Source organism: Hordeum vulgare, chromosome 3H (genome assembly GCF_904849725.1).
Source record: "Hordeum vulgare subsp. vulgare chromosome 3H, MorexV3_pseudomolecules_assembly, whole genome shotgun sequence".
NCBI classification, from domain to species: domain Eukaryota; kingdom Viridiplantae; phylum Streptophyta; class Magnoliopsida; order Poales; family Poaceae; genus Hordeum; species Hordeum vulgare.
This window is the reverse complement of record NC_058520.1, coordinates 25902695-25924415: the sequence shown is the minus strand read 5'-3', so window position 1 is coordinate 25924415 and position 21721 is coordinate 25902695. Positions and strand designations below refer to the sequence as shown.

General features: G+C 48.2%; 2 protein-coding genes and 1 pseudogene across 2 annotated transcripts; 1 reads left to right on the top strand and 2 right to left on the bottom strand.

The window, feature by feature from the left end:
* Positions 1 to 3203: 3203 nt before the first annotated feature.
* On the top strand, positions 3204 to 7548 carry LOC123439379 (transcription factor bHLH110-like). Its single transcript, XM_045116098.1, has 7 exons — positions 3204 to 3553; positions 4087 to 4684; positions 5475 to 5669; positions 5955 to 6020; positions 6812 to 6877; positions 6977 to 7039; positions 7210 to 7548. Exons 1-7 carry the CDS (start codon positions 3393 to 3395, stop codon positions 7351 to 7353), a joined length of 1293 nt encoding a protein of 430 aa, XP_044972033.1. The 5' UTR covers positions 3204 to 3392; the 3' UTR covers positions 7354 to 7548.
* A 3986-nt stretch (positions 7549 to 11534) lies between these two features.
* LOC123441416 lies at positions 11535 to 12124 on the bottom strand (annotated as a pseudogene).
* Positions 12125 to 19068: 6944 nt separating this feature from the next.
* On the bottom strand, positions 19069 to 21438 carry LOC123442712 (putative pentatricopeptide repeat-containing protein At3g15200). The gene is made up of 2 exons (XM_045118832.1): positions 21152 to 21438; positions 19069 to 20943 (listed from the first exon to the last, which is right to left on the bottom strand). The coding sequence occupies exons 1-2, from the start codon at positions 21213 to 21215 to the stop codon at positions 19394 to 19396; spliced, it is 1614 nt and encodes a 537-aa protein (XP_044974767.1). The 5' UTR covers positions 21216 to 21438; the 3' UTR covers positions 19069 to 19393.
* Positions 21439 to 21721: the final 283 nt, after the last annotated feature.

The following is a 21721-nucleotide window of genomic DNA, read 5'->3' as shown; positions in this document are numbered from 1 at the left end:
CGACACAAAGTTCGCTTGCTGCATCAAGGAGGAGGATACGTCAGATAGATGCACGTGTGCGAAACTCAAAAGTGTCGTCCGCTCGACGCTAGATTTGATGGGATCATGATTGGATCGCAAAGAGTACGACTACATCAAGTGTGTTACATACGCTTCCGCTTAACGGTCTACAAGGATACGTAGACACACTCTTCCCTCTCATTGTTATGCATTTCCATAGGTAGATCTTGGGTGTTAGTAGAATTTGTTTTGCATGCTTCGTCCCAAACAGTAACTAGCGGACGAGTTGGAATAGCTGACGTGGCAACCTAGAGCACCTTAAGATTTGTGTTTTTCATGTGACAGTTGTCGGGTAGTTCACTAGGAAATCCCTCACAAGGAATGTCATCCAGATAACACTTCCAAAAAATGGTAATCTTATTTCCATCAAGTATCGATGTCGTTTACTTTGCTCCTGAAGCTGGTTTTAGACAACGGCTCTGCTGAGGGTGGATCATGTTTGATAGTTTTGACAGTGTTACCCTCCGCACCACGTTCTCTCGTATTTTTCATGTAGCTAACACCTCATGTGACAGGGCATCTATGTTTTTGACCTCTCTCTTTCTTCCCTCCATGGAGATGGGAGGATGGAGATGGACGAAAGTTGAGGAGGCGGAGACAATCTACGCACACCCAATGCCTTATATTAGAAAATCACCCTTGGCATAGTGCTTCCCTCTTCTTCATGATACCATGCATTTATATATATGGTTAATTAATTTAATTTGAAGTCCACCAATAGTCGATTAAGTCATGTTTCCTAGATAAGGCGACCTTCTGTCGGACACCATCTCCTCTGTGCTAAGTGAGCATTGTGAGTTGTGGCTTCCTTTATTTACATCACTTGTCCTTTTGCACCATGTTATGGTTGACCTTGTCGCCATGGCTTGTCCACACTGTCTATTGCGGCTTCTAAGCCCATTCCACGCTAAGGTATATCAAATGGTGTTTTCATCATTGTTAGTAGAGGTCGGCACACATGATATTCATGGACTGTCGAGAATAAAGTAGATACTCCCTTTGTAATAAACTAACATAAGACCTTTTAGATCATTATAACAATGATCTAAAAGGTCTTATATTAGTTTACCGAGGGAGTACATACTTGTATGTTCACGAAGCAATAAATTATGAACAAGCTCCCAATGAAAGAGGGGGTTGTTTGTATACCATCTACACTTAAAGATAACTGAAAATAGATTCACTTTCAGCAGTTGTAGTATGTATTGTTAGTTGATGGCATAGACACTTTGGTCCACAAATAGCATACAAATGGTTGCATATGCCCTCATAGGGTCACTAGTCTCCACTTTAACATACTCATCTAGGCAAGCTAGGAATATCTCCCGGTTGAGCTCCCGAGAAGCTAATAGACATGAGACATTAGCCATCGAGTGAAGTTGGAGGAAATGGAGAAACAAAAGTGAGGTGGCTCCCACATGTGTAAAATTAAACGACATGTTCTATTTTATACCAAAACCGTCATTGACATGACCCGAACGGTTCAATGAAACCAGATCATGTGTCAGGGGTTACTTAAATTGGTTAGATACCTGAAGTGAGTCAATTTATGAAGCACATTTACTTCAAAGATTATATCCGAACAATCATAATTTTGTGGGGAGTAAAAACGATAATTCTTCTCCACACCACACTACCAATATGTTCAAAATGGCATCTTTCATGTAAAAGGGAGGGACAGCGTATGTAGGAAAGAGCCCTGATTTGGATACCATACTCGCAAATGCATGCATCACGTGGAAAGTAGAGGCCCGATCTAGTTGTATACATTGAAAAGGATGCTACACGATTGTAAGAAGAAAAAGGCAACAGCGTTTGCCCATGCTCTGCGCCTGATCCCTCAGGCCTCAGTAGTAACAGAACATCTCCCTTTAGCTTCTCATCTGACATGACATGAATGGCCGTGGGGCTAGCTCTCTCATCATCTGATGGACCTGCAGTCATCTCCCTATTTTTTCCTCTCCATTTTCTGGGGTTCAAGGACAGGCAGTTCTGCATCAAGTTGGGCATTCTCCAATTTTGTTCTTGGAGGAAAGAGAAGGTGTACTAGCTACTGGACAAAGCCCCCAGCAGACACCAACTTTTTTGCACCCCTTTGCTGCCATGGAATCATGCACCACAATTACCGAGGCCGCCCCAAAGTATCTTTCTTTCTTCCTGAAGAAAGGGATCTACCCCTCCTGGTCCCTTAATTTGCTGAAAAAGTAGTAAAGTTAATTAGCGTGCCATAAATATATTCAAGAAAAGATTCATACCCCTTAGTAGTTCTATATACAGTTCTAAACAAACACTCCTTCTGGATCAATATACAAGGTCTCATCGTATTTGGGGTCTAACTTTGACAAGCAACCGATTAATAACAAAATACGAGTTATATACCCCAAAAGTTATACAATTAGATTTGCATTTGAAAGATACCGGTAATACTTTCGAGGAACATAACTTGTATTTTATTGGTTAAATCAATGGTCAAAGTTAGACTCAAAATACGATAGGGCCTTGTATACCGGGTCGGAAGGACATTAGCTATTTTTGTTTCGCAAGGCAAATTCTAATAGTTAGGTCATTATTGTGTTTGGTTAGGACACATATGTATATAGGTCTAAAGCTACTAATTAGCTCTGTTAATTATAACTTCCACTGTCATCACTCACATATATGGTTTGTTTTCAATTAAGGGCCTTTTCTACTTCCACCCCCAGTTGCAACATGATTTGACATGTACGTGCATCAGCCTGTCATTCATGGACAAATACAAGCTACGACATAGATGTTCCAAGACAGATAATTGACATACGTTGGCAGTTTGCTTGACCCGTTTTCTTTTCTGGAGAACAATTTTGTACCGTGTCTGTACCAGAGGCTGACACGCACAGCTTATACCTGCGCCTGCATGTCTTATGGCCTTATGGGTAATAATACACCCCCCAGAGGGGGGAGAAAGACTGTCTCTTTGTGTTGGAGCCTATGCTCCGGGATCTAAAGGCAGAGATCCTACCATCCTAGCAGAAAATGTTATAATGATTCACCTGTAATTGGCAGAGGAGAGAGAGAGAGAGAGAGACCTTTCTTGGCTGATGCCCTTGAAAGGAGTAGGAGAGAGAAAAAGTTACCCAAGATAAAAAAGGGTGAGAGCCTTATGAGAAAGAGAAGGGCTCATGGGCATCTCCATTTTTCAAACTCAACAGTAGTACTATTATAGTTTCCCATTGGAGGCTGAGTTCTTGAGAAAGCTTAGAGAGAGGTAGCTTGAGTGGCATTTTCTAAGCTTCCTTCCCCTCTTGGAAGTAGCACATCAAGATCTCCTAGCTTTTAATTACTAGTGTAGCACCATGATGGCCTCCTCGTCTTCCTCCTCCGACCTAAGCGCGGATCACCAGCTCTTGCAAGATGACCTCCCATGGCCTTCTTCTGCCCTGCCACCGCCGCTTGCTCCAGCTTTATATCACGCCGTCGGAGGCAACCACCACCAATGGAGCCAGCCCCTAATGCTGTAAGCACTTTCTTCAGTTTTGCTCATGTGTTCAGCGGTTTCCATTTTCACCTCTCTTTTTGCTGTTGTTGCTGAGAAAATGTTGAAAGAGAGGATAGAATCTTCCTAATTGTTGAGAGTAGAAAATCAGGTGAGGAAGGTGAGCTCACAGTCATGGTGTTTGAGTTTGCATCCCTCTCAGATGCATATATGAATGATTCCTAGGATTTGGAGTTTTCTTCTGCAACGTTGCTTGTTTGCTAGAGTAGCACCTGGTTCTGGTTGTCCCGGTGCATTGGGAATTGTGGCACAGCAAAATGACAAGTTCAGAGAGAGAATAAAAAGAAGGGAAGAAACAAAATTAATGTGCGTAGCAAGCAACTAGTAGTAGTAGATCTTACTATTTTGTTGGTTTCCTACAAGATAGGTGGTGTGTGTATGTTTCCTCTTGTCATCCTCAATCTCATGTTAGTTAGTAATTTATTTATTATGTTGGATGAATGATTAAGCAGACCACATCTATCTACACATATATATAATTGAACTCTTTGCAGTGAGCAGTTGAGTTCAGACGAGCTTGAGGCACTCCTGTCAGCACAAGTCCACCAGCATCATAGCACTCATAGCCAGATGCTTGCTGCTCCATTGACAACAAACCCTCATCATCAGCTGAGCTCACTGCTGATGATGCAAGAGCTAGGGCTCCAATGGAGTACCAGCTGTGGCGCCGCCAATGGAGACTCCAACGAGTCAGAGCAAGATGTGGTCAAAGAGGACGCCGAGCTACCAGAGCACCTTATGCTTCCAAGACCGTCATCGTCGTCGAGCATCGCTTACGATGACGACATGGCCGTGGACGGCGCCGTCGTGCTCCCGAGCGTCAACGTCTCGCGGCTGCAGAAGCTCCCATGCCCAGTCGCGGCGGGGCCTTTTGGCGGCCGCACGGAGGCGGCCCTCGAGATGCTAGCTTCGGCCAAGTTCTGCAAGAGCCTGCTGAGCTGCAGCCAAGCTTCTTCGACGGTGCTGCTCCATGACGGCGGCGGGACGGCGCCATTGCTGGGGATGGGAGAGCATCATCATGTGGCGTATGTCCCTCCTCCTCCTGTTCATCGTCTTCAAGGGCCGTCCTCCGTTCTCCACGCCTACAACAAGGTCAGTCCTGCCACTGTATACCGTCCTCCTGGGTCTAATGAAAGAGATGGGAGAATTAACTGAGAGCTATGATGAAAAATGTACAATTAACGAGGTAGAGAACTGTAGGGTAGTAGGAGACTGAATTGTGAATTTGCTGGCACAACAGTTGTATAAGTACATAGTAGGAATCAATACGTACTAAGTAGGCCGGGATCTAAAGTACTTACTAGGCGGTTGAAAGGGAAAAAAAGGCCTTTTGAACATTTACTGCAAGCTCATGGCCGATCTAGCCTAGCTTAGCTGAAAGGGAAAAAGCTTAATTTTTCTGACCCATTTGCAAGAGGTAGCTAGCTTGATAGCACAGTACGTATGCATGCAGCCTTTTGGTCTGGTCTGCGTGTGATGCAGCAAGCAAGCAAGCAAGCAGCTTTAGGATGGATGGATGGATCGAAGGCATGGACGGGTCATCTTTTTCTCTCGCCTGGCCCAAAAGTACTACTATAGCATATGACCCTCTTGCAGTTCCATCCATCCATCCATCCATCTTAACCGGTGCTTACTAATTAGTTAGTTAACGATGATCTGCAACGCTGCAACTAATAACCACTGTTGAGCAATTGCATACACATGTCGTCCAGATCGATCCAGTTCTGCGATCAACCAACGCAATTATTAATTACAATGTAGGCAGTATCCATTCATTTGCATTTCTATCTTGAAAACATGGAAAAATATGCGTACAAGACTAGCTAATTGTGTCTGCTTACTGTCTGGATGCATACTTTGGTACGACGTACGTGTGCTGCAGATGGGTGTGCCTGCTGCTTTAGTGAGTGGAAACGGAAGTGCGCTGCAAGCAGCAGCGGGGAGATCATCGGGAGGGGGAGGCCTGCACGACGAGGGGGGAGGGCAGCAATTGCAAGTGGTGGTATCGTCGAAGAAGAAGCCTCGGCTGCTCCACTCGCGGCCCGCCACCAACAACAATATCCTCCCTTCTTTCAAGGTATGCACCAGTACTCCTGACTACATCTCCAACATTTCTACACATGCATTGCATTTTCTCTATGATATACTCTACTCCCAAGACAATGTCTTGTTTTGTCTTGTCAAGTCTATTCGCCTCATATGTGTGTGTGTTGTGTTGTGTTACGTTGGTTAGTGTGTGTGTGTGTGTTGTACTGATCACTAATTCACTATACTGCTCATGTGTTACTGAGCATGTGTTTATCTGCATTGCTTGTTAATTAATGAGTGAGTACCTGCGTGCATGTGTTGTCCTTTTTATTAGGTAAGGAAAGAGAAGCTAGGGGATAGGATTGCTGCTCTTCAACAGCTGGTCTCACCCTTCGGCAAGGTACATACTGGCACTAGTAATTACCATTCACCCAAAAAATTAACATGTAATTTGGTTCACATTGTAACTGTGCTGCACTGGACTTGTATTTTATAATGGGAAAAATTGATGGTCACCGGAATAGAGATAAAGTTGGTTAATTAACTCACAAGAAAGTAGGCAAAAACTAGTTGTGCAAACGGAATATACTACCACAAATCCACAATCAATTCGCTTCAACACCAAACTCAGGCCTTATGCTAACTGAACCCTCACTAAAATACATGCACAGAGAACTTTCAGTACAGCACAACAGGCAAGTGCCGATTTTTTTTCATGATTTAGTCTTTTTTATAGCCGAATTTATTTGTAATGGCAATGGTACCAAGCATCTGAACCTTTATTAGCCCAAAGGACAATGTTTTCAGACTTAAAGTATTTAAGGTCGACATGTTCTATTTATGCAACTATCCAGTAATTAATCCTCTTGCGTTGCACCCACTCTTTGGGGTTGACAGTTGGGCAAAAATCAAATCCAAAAAATAATTAAAATCTTCGGCACTTAACTTGCCTCAGTGTTCTAACTTTATTTCTGAATCGGATGTATATAGAGTTACAGACACATTATAGTGTGTTTGTTCACTCATTTCAGTCTGTATATAGTTCATATTGAAATATCCAAAACATCTTATACTGTGAACGGAGGGAATATTCAATAACTTGCAAATAACCAATAAAAACTAAATTTCTTCAAAAAGTAAAAAGGAAAAATAATCCACTCACATGTATATCTTCTTCCTAACTCTGTGCAGACTGATACAGCATCAGTGCTGATGGAGGCCATCGGGTACATAAAGTTTCTTCAAGACCAGGTCGAGGTAATTCTAATCAATTCTTAGTCAGGTCAAACTAATTAATGCCTCGATGTACCATATAGGACTGCATCCTGACCATCATCACTCATTTAATTCATGCAGACGTTAAGCGGGCCATACATGAGATCAGCCAAACATAAGAAAGCCAGGACAACACAACAGCGGGTACATGACTGTTTATACTTTATGAACTTTATTAAATATATTTGGAAAACTAAACAAATTAAACTGTTATATTTGCCTGATGGTCAATCTAAAAAATATTTGCCTGATGGTCAATCTAAAAAATACTTGCCTGATGATGCGTACGTATTCATGTTGGGTTCTGTCGACAGGGGCCGTCAAACACCGGAAATCAGAAGGAGGAAGCAAAGGTTGATCTTCGCAGTAGAGGGCTGTGCTTGGTGCCTCTCGCATGCACCTCCTACGTCACCAATGAGAATGGCGTCTGGGCCCCACCTAATTTTAGGGGAAACTAATCTGTGTTAGCTGCAATTTAATAGATCGATCAAGCACACGAGTGTACTGAGAAAGAAAACATTAATTGATTAATTGCAGATCTTCTGAGAAAAATCTGTTCTCTCTCTATCTGTGTGTGTGTGTTACTGACACTGAAACGGGATGTACATATTTCCTTTGCTTTCACCATTTCGATCTAATCTCTATATCCTAAAGAATCATCTGAAGAAAAAATACTAGCCATGTGAAACTATGTAATTGCAGATCATGGAAGCATGCATGATGTCATGGAGATGTCATACTATTGTTACTTTGAATTTGTAATTTATTTTTGTTTAGGAAAGTGGGTACGACAACTTATGAAGAGACAAGAAGCAAAGAAGGACCTGCCTATGGTGTTCATTGACTTGGAGAAGGCCCATGATAAGATACCGTGAAATGTCATGTGGTGGGCTTTGGAGAAACACAAAGTCCAACAAAACACATGTATGATAATGTTGTGACAAGTGTTTGAACAAGTGATTGCGACACTGATGACTTTTCAATTAAAATAGGACTGCACCACGGGTCAGCTTTGAGCCCTTATCTTTTTTGTTTTGGTGATGGATGAGGTCACAAGGGGTATATAAGAAGATATCTCATGGTGTATGCTCTTTACGGATGATGTGGTGCTAGTGATGATTGTCCGACAGGGGTTAATAGAAGGTTAGAGCTATAGAGGCAAACTCTGGAATAAAAAGGTTTTAGGCTTAGTAGAACTAAAAATGAGTACATAAGGTGTGGTTTCAATACTACTAGGCACAAGGAGTAGGTAAGCCTTGATGGACACGTGATACCTCAGAAGGACACATTTCGATATTTGGGGTCAATACTGCAGAAGGATGGTGATATCAACGAAGATGTGAGCCATCAAACCAAAGTCGGATGAATTAAATGGCGCCAAGCTTCTCGTGTTCACTATGAAAATATAGTGCCACAAAAGTTAAAAGGCAGGTTCTATAGGACGGCGATCCAACCAGCAATGTTATATGGCGCTGAGTGTTCGCCGACTAAAAGGTGATATGTTCAACAATAGGATGCAGCAAAGATTCGCATGCTGAGATGGATGTGTCTCGGGTGATGATATATACGATAGACTTGGGGTAGCACCGATTGAAGAGAAGCTTGTCCAAAGTCGTCTGGGATGGTTTGAACATATACAACACAAGCCGCCGGAAGCTCCAATGCATAGTGGACGGTTAAAGTGTGATGAAAATGTCAAGAGAGGTCGGGTAGACCAAAGTTGACATAGGAGGAGTCCGTTAAGAGAGATCTTAAGGAATGGAATATCACCAAAGAATTAGCTATGCATAGGGGTGCGTGGAATATAGATATCCACGTGCCAGAACCATGAGTTGGTTTCGAGATCTTATGGGTTTCAGGTTTTCAGCTCTAGCCTATCCCAACTTGTTGGGGACTAAAGGCTTTGTTATTGTTGTTGTTGTCGTCGTAGGAAAGTTGGTTGCTCACCTATCATGAATTCGAAGACTAGGCAGGAAAACAGAAAAGCAGGAGTGAGCAGTTAAGTGTCAGCTGTAGGGCTATAGCTTACCTGAGCATTAGCAGTGTGGAAGTGGACATCCATCACTTTGGTTCTGACTAAGAAATGATGAGCTCCTACATATGTACCCACTCGTTGATTGATCTGCAAATCCAACAGGAAATATGTACATGACAAATAACTTTGAACAGAAACATGAATATTCAAAATAGACAAGGGAAAACAGCCAATAATATTTCAGCAAACAAAGAAGAAAGCCAGTTGTACCATCACTTCAGTTGGTAATTTTTTGTAACTTCAAACCTCAATGTATTTATATCTCTGAATTATATTTGTATGCTCATGTATTGGTAACAACGCAATGCTCTTTCAGAATAAAAGCGCGCAAATCACTACCAGGAATTCAAACAGGTGAACATTGAAAACGTAACCGGCTGAGATTCAGAGGCAGGAACCTTCAGTTGGTAACATTGAAAACGCTGTGGATAGAATAAAACCTTCGGAAGAACATTCAGAGGCAGGAACTCTCGCTGTTGATGAATCAGCATCCTAAAGAATTAGCTATTAATGTTAGTGTTATGTAGCACATGTCCTGCTCTGCAGCTGTATTGCAACAACAGTATGCTGCTTATATCAACACAATAGGCCTATAAAACTAGTCCTGCAAACACTATGCTGCTTCACTGGGGCCTTCAGATGCAGTGTATTCCATCAAGGAACACAGCAAGGGAGAAAAACAAATTTATCTCTCCCATTATCAGATAAAAGTACAACAGTGCCTACAGTAGTGTTGGTGTATTTATTTCCCAAATGATGTTTAAATTCTAGTATATAAATTTATCATGTGATCCAGAATTTGGTCATTCAGACAATTGCTAGTGAAGTATGGTCATTTCAATAACAGTTCACACGTATGATACTGGTACATAGAGTTTCAATGCTAAATATCTCCGGGGTGAAAGAAGATGGCCCTCAATTATTGTTCCAGAAGACTGGGAGTGGTGGCTTATTTTTTACTTCCGGATTCCCATCTAGAGAACTGGAAATCCTGAGGTATGCAGCTACGCAGCCCCATCTCTCATCAGTGTTCGCTCTTGTGGGTTCCGCTCTGAGCAGGATACACCAAACGCAATCACTGAAACCAAACATTCTCTGGTTCTCACCGTGTTTACATTGGCAACACCAAGTCTTTCGCTTGGATCAGCCATTTCCATGGCTCTGTTTGGAAGAGCAGCTAAAGCAAATTTATGCAGGTCCAAGGAATCTTTGAGCATGTCATCAGTAGGGCATCTGCAGGTAGTATACCAAGACTGTAAACATCCCCAAGAGTTGAAGCAACATAACCCTCGCCATACTCTACAATTATTCAAATATTAACATATCAATCAGCATGAAATATTCATGAAAATATAGGCAAGTAACAAAAGACGAGACAAGCACTGGTACGCTAAGAATGTAAACATCCTGGCAGTACTATCCAATTCTTTAAATTTCATATGTTTTACTTGATTATTGCAAATCATTCATGTAAATAAAGGCTGGAATTCAAGACTCACAAGCGGAAAAAATGAGCAGTAACTTTTGATACCTGGAATGACGTAACAAATGAAACCCCTTATTCCAACAAAGTTAACTGAATGCAACAAAGTTTGGCCTGTGTAATCACTAATAAGGAAAGATTTTTCATATGCCGAAATCCCCAACTAGGGAGCTCATATCTTCTGCAAGAAGGACGTTGCTTGGCTTGCCATATTGGTGGCTGGAAATGATTATGAAGATAGTCCAAAGAATCCATGACACCGACAGCAATATCTAGTCTCTAGGCTAGGCTGATCGTATTGCTCATAGTAGGCAACTTTGATTTGGATGAAGCTAATCTTCCAAACTACCATTGGGCATGAACTCAAAAAACCATTGATCTTGAGGGAGGCTGGATGCTTGAGAAACATGTGATGACCTTAATGAGACAGCGATGACGTGCTTTTCTCAGTGCTTCGCATTCAGCCACAAAACGTCTAGTAAATTCAGAATGCAGTATATTAAACACCTACACAGCTGTAGCAGTATCATCATCATATAAACTGCCTTTACAAAGCAGCACCATAGCTTCTTTTTCAAGTTGACAGTGTGTGGTAAGAAACCCTTACATACTATTCCTCAGTTACCGTGGTTATGAATTGGCTCTTCTGGCTTTGAATGGGCTTCTTATGGACAAAATGAGTAAGAGCAACTACTAAAACAAAGGACATAAGGGCACCAGTGACTGTTGGAGCTTTCATAATAGATTTTGGCTATTTTGCTCTTTCCTGCAGTAGGTATGGAGCATAGAGCTAACTTGAGTTGCGGTATTCCACCACAAAGCTCACCATTTCCATCAATTGACAAGTGAATTGAATTTCCGAAAACACTCCTTTTTGGTACTTCACATTGCAGATCATTGAAGGAGAGATCCAATCTTGACAATGATCACAAATTCTGTAAAACTGTGGGGATCAGACCTGGCAAGTACTCCCTCCGTTCACAAATATGAGATGTTTTGGATATTTCAATTTGGACTACATATGGACTGAAATGAATGAACAAACACACTAAAATGTGTCTATATACATCCGATTCAGAAAAAAGTTAGAACATCTTGTATTTGTGAACGGAGGGAGTAGTTGTGTGCTAGATACACTTTTTTTTTTTGCGGGAAACTAGTGTGCTAGATACACTTGTTGAAGCCTGTTGGTACTACCTATAGCATCAGGAATACTACCAGACAGCTTATTATGGTGAGATTCAGCAAACTGAGACCTTTTGCGTTCTTCAAAGATTAAGGTATGCTTCCCACGAACAAGTTCTGATCCAACAACACAATCGCCCCAATACTATGCAATTTCCAATGCTATCAGATATGCTGCCCGACAATTGGTTTCCTGGTAGAATCAGTTGATTAAGGTCTCCCAAGCTACCAACTTCAGTAGGAAGGGGCCCTGAGAGTGAATTGTATGGTAAGTCCAAGTAAAAGGAAAGTGAAGGAAGCTTCAAAATCTCTTTTGGAATCGAACCATTGAGGTGATACGTTGACAGGTCAAGAACAAACAGATTCTTCAACTTGGCCAGGCTTGCTGGAATCGGTCCATCCAAGTTGCCATAGTATGCATAAAGCCTACTAACCTGTCTAAGATTTCCATGTGACGAAGGTATGAAGCCTGACAAACCAATGCTGTATATAGGCTTAACTCAACCAACTTCTCCAGCTTACCAATTCACGTCAGCGTCGCCACCCGCTGCCCACGGCTGCACGCCATGCCCACCCGGCTGCAGAAGCTAGTGCTACAGTTCCAGGAGATGAGCAGGTCAGAGCCGTGAATGCTGAGCCCCGCCCTGAACGCGAGCAGCGTGCCAGGCTCATCGCTGAGTTGCTCTCCAGGAAGCCATTAGTACAGTCATGATGGAAAGGGGGAAAGACAGCAAGCTTATGGTACAAACTGCCATGGTTGTACCTGCTGCCTACTAACAAAGCTTGCTGACATGACCTTCTTATAGGCCTTCCTTGGTCAAAGCTGGCATGCAACTTTATCCACCTACTACACTGCATGGTCTACATTGACAGCTTGTGAGAATCCCAGCTGCCTTTTTACATCACTTTTCAATGCATTCACGCATGATGTATCCTTATGGTTGTTATTATATTTTGTGTTGGCTTAGCGACAGTGACTTTGCTTGGGCCCAAACTGTATTTGAAAAGCTTACCAACAAGCTTATTCCCACAATGGTCATGGGTTACAAGCATCAAGCAATAAGCATTTAGTAAAGATGGTATTTTTCTAGCTTGAGATAAAATTCCGATTCAGTTATTCACAAATAACCCACCCCTGCTCAACAGTTGGAGGTTGACTTCACGATTCAAGTAAGAAAACTCAAGTTATTGTTCAATAAATAAATTTAGTGAAATCATTTGCCTCAGTTGGGATTCAAAATGATGGAACATTATATTTTATCAAATAAAAAGCACAATGCTAAGGTTATCTATTGCTTTTGGTTCCCTGAATTCAGCAATCAGCAACATGCTATTTCCATTCCTAATCAAAAAACTTGTATTAATTTGTCAAAAATTGGTCAGCCTGCTAAACATGCAGAAGCTGGCATCATGATTTTAACTTTTCTCCACAAAATTAACTCAAAATTAATCTTCTCCAAAACACAATATATAAATAGCTCTAGTACTTTAGGAACCTAAACCGCCTACAAAAAAAAACTAAGAATTATAGACAGTGGCTCCTCATCAAAAACCAAAATTGATATGTATAATTTTGTTAACAAAAATAAATCGCTCATTCTCTTCTCTTGAGCATAAGATAGAAAAGTACAAAGAAAACAGGGAAAATAAGCGGCAGTTGGTTCAATAGCAACAATTAGTGACAGGTCAATTGCTTACCTAATAGCTTCTGCCCTTTGGCTGTGCGAAAATGTCTGATGAAACTGTGGTTACAAACCATCGTCTCCATCATCAAACCAAATAGCTCTAGTACTTTAGGAACCTAAACCGCCTACAAAAAAAAACTAAGAATTATAATCTGCACCACCGCGCCGCCGTCCTGGAAATCGTCGAGCAGCTGCCCGGCCGCGTGCCCTCGGAGGCGTCGGCCGTCAGAACGCTCACGTTCCCGGTGGCCATCGCCCTCACCAAGGCCGAGTTGATCCGACCCGCTCCAGCCGCTGCCCACTCCTCCGACAATGGTGGCGAAGCTGACGATGCTACTGGCAGGCATGGCCCTGGGCCGAGCAGGGGGCAGGGCCCTGGCAATGGACGCGCGCGCCGGCGGGGCCGCAAACGTCGTCGAACGGACGGGGCGCAGGCCGGCCGGGCGGATGGCATGGCAGTGGACACTCTGGTGCAGCATGCCCACGGCGGCTCTGGCCGCTCCGGCGGCGTCTCCGGCCGCTCCGGCGGTGCCTGTACGGTTGCGCCCTGGCCGTCCTCGGCCGCACCGCGACAGGGGCGCCGCCCCACGCGACAGGGGATGCTCGCCTGGCCCGGTCAGCAGGGGCCTGCACGCCCGCGTCAGGGCGCCAGGGAAAGAAGGCGTCAGGGGCCCGCAGTGACGCCCAAAGCCACTTTGCCGGTGGCCCCATCGCTAGCTGCCTACTCCCCCCCCCCCCCCCCGCTGATGACGGCGCGACGGCTGGCAGTGGGACGGGTGGCACGCCCCCATTCGCTGGACGAGGACCGGAGGGGGCCGCCGATTCTAACACGCCCTTGACCGAGAATGCTTCGCCCGGGCCCGTCACCTCTGCGCCCGATCCCACACCCCGTCGGGATCGCTGCCAGCCACGTCCGGCTCCTGCAAAGCATCCAGACGGGATGACCCTCCCTGTCCCCCCTGCAGCTCTGTCTGGGCCGAAGGGGGCGAGGATCTCCTCTGCCCTCCCCCCCGCACCGCCGCAGCCCCTCCCTGCACAGCCGCAGCAGGCCCACGCACGCACTCACGTCGGGGAGGCGGGACGCGATCTGCACGCTCCCGCCAATTCGGTCTTGACCTCCCCGTCCCCACCGGCCCCAGCTGTCACCCCGGGGCCCGCGGAGATTGGTGCTGCTGCCCCTGCCTCGGCACCTGCGGTAGCTGACCTGGCCGGGCTGGCCGTTGTTGCGAATGGGCCCAGGACCTGGGATAACGCTGCCCCTGGGGCCGCGCCGGTTGAGACACCCGCGCTAACTGCCGCGCCTGCCGAGGCGTCTGGGCCCGCGACGCCCACGGAGCCGTCGGCCCTGCCGCGCGCGACACCGGGCTCCTCCCCCTGCCCAGGGCACCTCTCGATACTGCTGCGACCCGCGCCCAGGCAGGACTCCTCCCCCCGCGCTGCTAGCTCTAGCACTCGTGCTCTGGCCCCTGGTCGCTTCGCCTCGCCGCCGATCACCCTGCAGCGACGGCGCAACTGCCGCGCCCCCAGCCAGCCCTGGACGCTGGGTGCCTTCCTCTCCGCGGCCACCAAACAGCTCGACGCCGTTCTGCCCTCTCCCGGGAAGCGGCAGCGCCCCGCCCTCAACTTCAGTCCCAGGAGGGGACGTTCCGCAGCCGCCGACAAAGCCTCGGCTCCCTGCGCATCAGATCGGCGCGCGGTGGTGCAGATTATGCGCACCCTCGGCATAGTGGGGGTGAACCAGCAGATTACAGCCACAGAGATGAAGGCCTATGACGAGATGTTTTCCATGCCGCTGGGGCTTCCAGTGTTGCAGGCCATGGCCGCCTTGGTCGACCGAGCTATCCCCGCTGACCTGGCTACGCCGGCGGGTGATGTCATGGCCCGTGCGCGCTAGGCTGGCGGCGTCTGTTGTCGATCTCTCTTCCATGTATCGAGGTCCTCAGATTGTGGTCTGGAATGTTAGGGGATTAAACTCACGCGCCAGGCGCTGCGCGATTCGCTCTCTGCTTTGTACTACTCGGGCATCCATTGTATGTCTCCAGGAAACGAAAATGGAGTTGATTTGCTCGTCGACTGTGTTGGACGCCCTCGGGTCAGAGTTCGATGGCTCTACCTATCTCCCGGCTGACGGCACCCGCGGCGGCATCCTCATCGCTTGGAAAACTAGGGCCGTCACCATTTCCGACCCCCTATTTACCCAAAACGCGATCACGGTCAAGGTGCGCGCGCCTGCAGGAGCCCCGTGGTGACTTACCACGGTGTATGGCCCTCAAGGCGACCCCGAGAAGCGGCTGTTTCTGCAAGAGTTGCGGGACATTCGCGCCGCTTGCCAGGGCCCATGGATGCTATGTGGTGATTTCAACCTCATATACCGGGATGCTGACAAGAGTTCGGGTAACCTGAATCGCCGCATGATGGGCAGATTCCGGCGCGCTATCAATGACCTTGCCTTGAAGGAAGTCTACCTCAATGGGCGCCGCTTTACTTGGTCCAACGAGCAATCGCCGCCGACGCTCGTGCACCTTGACCGGGTACTATGCACCTCGGAGTGGGAGGACTGCCATGGAGAGTGCCACCTCCGTTGCCTCGCATCCGTCGTGTCCGATCACTGCCCGCTGCTCTTGGACTGCTCTCCTATGCCCGTGGCCCATAGGCGCTTCCGCTTCGAGGATTTCTGGCTACGCCTCGACGGATTCCACGACACCGTCGCCACAGCCTGGAGCTCGGTACATGACCCCGACCCCTTCCAGCGGCTGGTCCGGCGCCTGCAGGCCACTGCCCGCGCCCTTACGAGCTGGAGCGCCCGCTCCACGGGCAGTATCCGGGACAAGCTGGCCATCTCCCGCGAGCTGATTGCCCGCTTCGACCTCGCGATGGAGACTCGCCCGCTCACCCCATCAGAGGATTGGTTGCGTAAGCAGCTCAAGCAGTCATACCTCGGGCTTGCCTCCCTGGAGCGCACCATCACGCGGCAGCGCGCCCGTATTACCTCCCTCGCGGAGGGCGATGCTAACACGAGCTTCTTCCACCGGCAGTGCACCTACCGCCGCCAGAAGAACCGCGTGCATAGCCTCCTAGTTGATGGACAGGTTCGGACTGATCACGAGGAGATGGCCCAGGCCGCATTTGAGCACTTTGACGGACTCCTGGGCACTGCGGTGGACCGAGAGCACACGCTTGACCTGGCGCAGCTCATCACGCCCGGCCAGCTGGGCAACCTGGACGAGCCTTTCACTTCCGAGGAGATCTGGGCTGCGGTGTGCCGCATGCCGCCCCACAAGGCACCGGGGCCGGACGGGTTTACCGCCGAATTCCTGCGCGCTTGCTGGTGCATCATCAGGCAAGACATCCTGGACGCCTTCGAGCAGTTGTATGCGCTCCGAGGAAGAGGGTTTGGTAAGCTCAACCAAGCCCTGCTCACCCTGCTGCCCAAGCGAGCGGATGCACACAAGCTGGGAGACTATCGGCCCATTTGCCTGATCCACATAGTCGCCAAGATATTCGCCAAGGTTCTGTCGTTGCGCATCGCCCCCAAGCTCGATAGCTTGGTGAGCCGCAACGAGAACGCCTTCATCGCCGGTCGCACGCTCCACGACAACTTCGTGCTCGTCAGGCAGTCTCTGTGGATGCTCCAGCACCTGGGCGCGCCGTGCATCATGCTCAAGCTCGACCTCACACGGGCTTTCGACTCCATATCCTGGCCGTTCCTCTTCGAGGTCCTGCGCCAATATGGCTTCGGTGACAGGATCAGGGAATGGCTGTCCATCCTGCTCTCTTCGGCCAGCACGCGAGTTATGCTCAATGGAGTACCCGGCCCACCGATCTGGCACAGGCGCGGGCTGCGCCAGGGCGACTCCACATCGCCGCTGCTCTTTGTCCTGGCGGCCGATGCGCTGGCCCGCCTCATGCACAGGGCGCTCCACACCGGCATCCTCAGGCGCCTGCACCCCCGTCGCAACATTCCGGCAATTTCTCTATATGCCGACGACGTGATGATGTTTTGCCACGCCGAGATGGAGGAGGTTATTGCCGTGAAGAGCATCTTGGGCATCTTCGAGACCGCATCTGGCCTGCGGGTGAACTACGGCAAAAGCTCGGCCACGACCCTGCATGGGGGTGAGGACGCCGACGCCCTGCTGGAGGCGCTGGGCTGCCAGCCCGCGGCGCTGCCCATCATGTACCTGGGCATCCCGCTCTCTTCTCGCCGGCCCTCAGCGGCACAGATGCAGCCACTGGTAGACGCCGTCGCAGGCCGCCTCCCGTCCTGGAAGGCATGGCTCATGAACAAGGCAGGACGGCTGGCATTGGTCAAATCTGTTCTCAGCGCGATTCCGATTCACCAGATGCTGGCTCTCTCGCCCCCGATGAAGACCCTGAAACAGCTTGAGAAGATTCAGCACGGCTTCCTCTGGGCGGGTCGTGAGGCTGCAAAGGGAGGGCACTGTCACGTCAACTGGCGCACTGTCTGCCGGCCGCTCGCCTACGGTGGGCTGGGCATTCGAGACCTGGAGCGCACGGGGCTAGCGCTCAGGCTCCGCTGGCTCTGGCTATCGAGGACGGATGCCGACCGTGCATGGCAAGGCCTTGACTTACAGTTCTCCCCTGAGGAGCGCGGCCTATTCCATGCATCCACCCTCATGCTAGTAGGTGATGGCCTCACCGCACTGTTCTGGGAGGACCGATGGCTCCATGGGCAGTCAATTCGCGATCTTGCGCCACTCCTATACCTATGCATCCCCAAGAACAGAAGAAAAGTGAGGACGGTGGCGGAAGGCATCGCCGGCAATGCCTGGGCCCGTGACATCAGAGGTGTGGTGGGCCTGCAGGAGATAGGCCAATACTTGAGGACATGGCAGCTCGTCGCTCGGATCAATCTGTCCTCGGAGCCGGACAAGCTCATCTGGAAGTGGACGGCCAACGGCATCTACTCGGCGAGGTCTTGCTACAGGGCAACCTTCCATGGATCATTAACATGCCACTCTTGGCAGCTCATTTGGAAAGGTTGGGCTCCCCCGAAAGTCAAGTTCTTCCACTGGCTTGCGGATCTGGACCGCTGTTGGACCGCAGCCAGGCTTGCGCGCCGAGGGCTCCCTCACCACACTCGCTGCGCGCCGAGGGCTCCCTCACCACACTCGCTGCCGCCTATGCGACCAGGAGCCCGAGACTATCCGGCACCTGCTGATCTCCTGCTCCTTCGCGCGGCAGGCATGGCATGAGACGTTGTCCTGGCTGCACCTCCCGGCCCCTCTGCCGATGCACGACGCTTCCATCCAGGACTGGTGGAGTAGGGCGCGAAACGCCACCCCCGCACCGCTCCGCAAGACACTGCGTTCTGTCGCGCTGCTGGTCCCCTGGATGATATGGAAGCATAGGAACGCGTGTGTGTTCGATCACATACCTCCGTCGCTGAGCGAGCTCTTAGATAGGATTCAAGATGAGATTAGGTGCTGGGCTCGGGCTGGGGACAAAGGGCTTAGGGTAGCTTTGCCCCCAACCTGGGATGTCCACTAGACCTACATGTAACCGTGCTGTTACTTCCTCTTCGGAGGCTGTACTATCCCCCTTTTCAATGCAAAGAAACGCAAGGCTTTTGCGTTTTCTCGAAGAAAAAAAACTGTGTAGTCATTCATTGATAGATCTATAAATTCAACAGAAACAAAAGGTGGTACAACTTTAGCACACAAATGTGAATTGGACTAGACTAACAATTCAGTAGTATTCTCCATAAAGAACCAACAGTATCATCACTTAGCAGACCTTTTCAATTCTACAAGATATTAGGACATATTCTTAACCCCGTTTTATGTTTTCATTTGTCAGAAGCAACTACAAACGACATATATAATGCATGAAGAAACAAACATATGTAAGTATTTCACATACATCTCCAGAATACAAGCATCTAAGCAAGTACCTGTAATTGAATCGCCCAATACATCCTAAACATATCTTGCTGCGACATTTCAAATAGCATAAATTTTGGGGCATCGTATTGCCAATGACTCTTCCCTTGTGGATTTCTAGGTTGTATATAGTTGTAAGTCACTAGATTATGTTCCATAAACCCAGATGCTCAGCATCTTCTGGTAGGATTACTTATCTTCCAGTGACTATTTACGAACATGGAAAAGTCCTGATCGACGATCCAATTTTAGATTTCTCCCAGTCATACTTGGGGATCGATCTTCTGTCTCAGGCCCACCCTTCTTGATATGTATTGCTTTCACCAATATCCTGGTTCTTGGCTCTGGAGTCATCCCTCTCGACTTCATTGTTGTGTAATATTGCAAAGCCTGGTCCAGCTGTCCCTGGGAGTGAAGTCCATGAACCATAATAGTAAATGATCGCTGATCTGGACCTGATCCATTCCTCTCCATCTCCTCCCATACTTGTTGTACCCCCTTCTCATATTTCATACTGACATAGAGGTTCAATATTAAATTATACGTGTCAGAGTCCAACTTACAACCTGATTCCTCCATCCTCTGGATCAAATTCATAACATCTCTAGGTTTCTCAGTTGTCTTCAGAATGTAGGTGTATGTCATGTTGTTTGGAGAGCATCCTTTCTTCTCCATATCATCCAAAAGCTCATAAACTTTTTCCGTCCGCCTTATCTTACAGAAGTGTTTGATCAAAGTATTGTAGGTAGCCACATCTGCTTGACAACCACGGTCATTCATCTCACCAAAAATCTTAAGTGCTTCTGGAATCTTTTTCTTGAAGCACAATTGGTCAATGATACAGTTGCAAATTGCCACATCGGGATTGATTCCCTTCTCCCACATGCTTGTGAATAGTTTCACAGCCGTACTAAGTTTGCCAGCTTTGGTTAGTGCATTTATGAACGTACCATATGTGAAGAGGTCCGGCTTAAGCTTAGATGCAATGATCTCATTCCAAACCCTTTTAGCATCAGGCAGGCTTCCCTTGACACACCAACCGTTAAGAATGATGTTCCAGCTCTTTATGACAGGAGGGAACTCATCTTTCTTCTGAAGAAAGAGGGCCTCAGCCTCCTCGACGTGCTTGTACCGACAGAGCGACATCAGAAGTATCTGGAATCCAACCAAGTCAACCTCGAACCCATAATCATTCCTCTTGTAGAATATTTCGATCGCTTCTTGCACCTTGTGAGCCCCTGCATACCGGTTCAACAGGACAGCAAACATCCTGTTCGTTACAACCAACCCACGGCGTTGTTCAGGAATCTCATCGAAGAGCTGTCTCATAAGCCTGACCTTCTTCATCCGCCCAAGGATGTCGAGCATCTCGATGTATGTCCTCGGACCGTGCTCATACGTAGGCAGACCGGCCGCCCAAGTGAAGAACAGCAGCGCGACCTGCCAATTGGACCTCTGCTTCTGGAGGACTTTCAGAACAACATCCTCGTCAATCTCATCGGCAAACCAACACAGGTATTTGCTGAGGTCAGCATCAGCATCACAAGACTTGAGAACTCTCAGGACTTCACCGACGCGGACATCTAGGGAGTCCCCGGAAGCGCTGGTATGGCAAAGCCTTGGCGACCCGAGAACATATCCTCTTGGAACAATGCTTGGGCGGAAGCCTGGAGCCAATACCGCATCAGGAAGCACCTCCGACACATTCTGTCGAACGGTAGGCGTGCGCCAACCAAAAACAGCGAGCCACCTATGAACTGCGCACAAAAATGTTTTGAGTTAGCATCTGTCTCGAGTTTCCATGGCGTGTCACTTTGTTTTCCTAATGCTACGTCTAGAAATCAGGCAAAGTCTGGATATGGGGTGTGCAAGATGGGATTAACGGACGCGTTCGCTTGATGGACGAGGAGGGTAACAAATCGGAGCAAAGGGAGGCGCAAAGGAGGGGGTGGATAGAATTCGTACCGCAGATGGGGTTTCTGGTCCTGAATGCTGCAGCGAGGACGGCGTACGCCGGCGCCGGCGGCATCGCGCAGGAGGCGCGCACGAGGGAGGGCGGCGTGAGCGCGTGCACGAGGATGGCCGGCAGACAGCCTTGCGCGCTCGGTCGAGCCCGCCAGCGGTGGGCCACAGAGTAACGTGCTCCGAGACAACGCCGGTGCCGGCTCGGCGGTCGTGAGTTCCCGGCGGCGGGAGCGGGAGCGGGAGCGGGAGCGCGGGGATCTGGCTGCGCCTCTGAACGGTTACGAGTTGGGGTGGGCGGCTGCTTCGCCTAAGAGCAACTCCAGCCGTTTGGCCCAGCGCTTTTTTCTTTTCTTGGAGACGAGTTTCCATCCGGGTGGCTTTAATTCAAACTTGTCTTTACCACTATCAAAAAGACACCACTTATTTGACGATCATCATGCCACAGATCAGCGATAAGCATATGTCATAGTTCGGCGATCAAACACACCCAATAGTTCAACGATCAAAAGGAAGGGATCGTAGACATGAAACGAATCAAACGGTCGGCTCGGCGTAGTGCGGCTCCTCTGT

Bases quoted from the DNA above. Each gene is read 5' to 3' on its own strand.
- LOC123439379 (XM_045116098.1), top strand. From the start codon at position 3,393: ATGATGGCCTCCTCGTCTTCCTCCTCCGACCTAAGCGCGGATCACCAG. The intron at 4,685-5,474 runs GTCAGTCCTGCC...CGTGTGCTGCAG, and splicing joins TTCTCCACGCCTACAACAAG to ATGGGTGTGCCTGCTGCTTT. The intron at 6,021-6,811 runs GTACATACTGGC...AACTCTGTGCAG, and splicing joins TGGTCTCACCCTTCGGCAAG to ACTGATACAGCATCAGTGCT.
- LOC123442712 (XM_045118832.1), bottom strand. From the start codon at position 21,215: ATGCCGCCGGCGCCGGCGTACGCCGTCCTCGCTGCAGCATTCAGGACC. The intron at 20,944-21,151 runs GTACGAATTCTA...TTTTGTGCGCAG, and splicing joins GACCAGAAACCCCATCTGCG to TTCATAGGTGGCTCGCTGTT.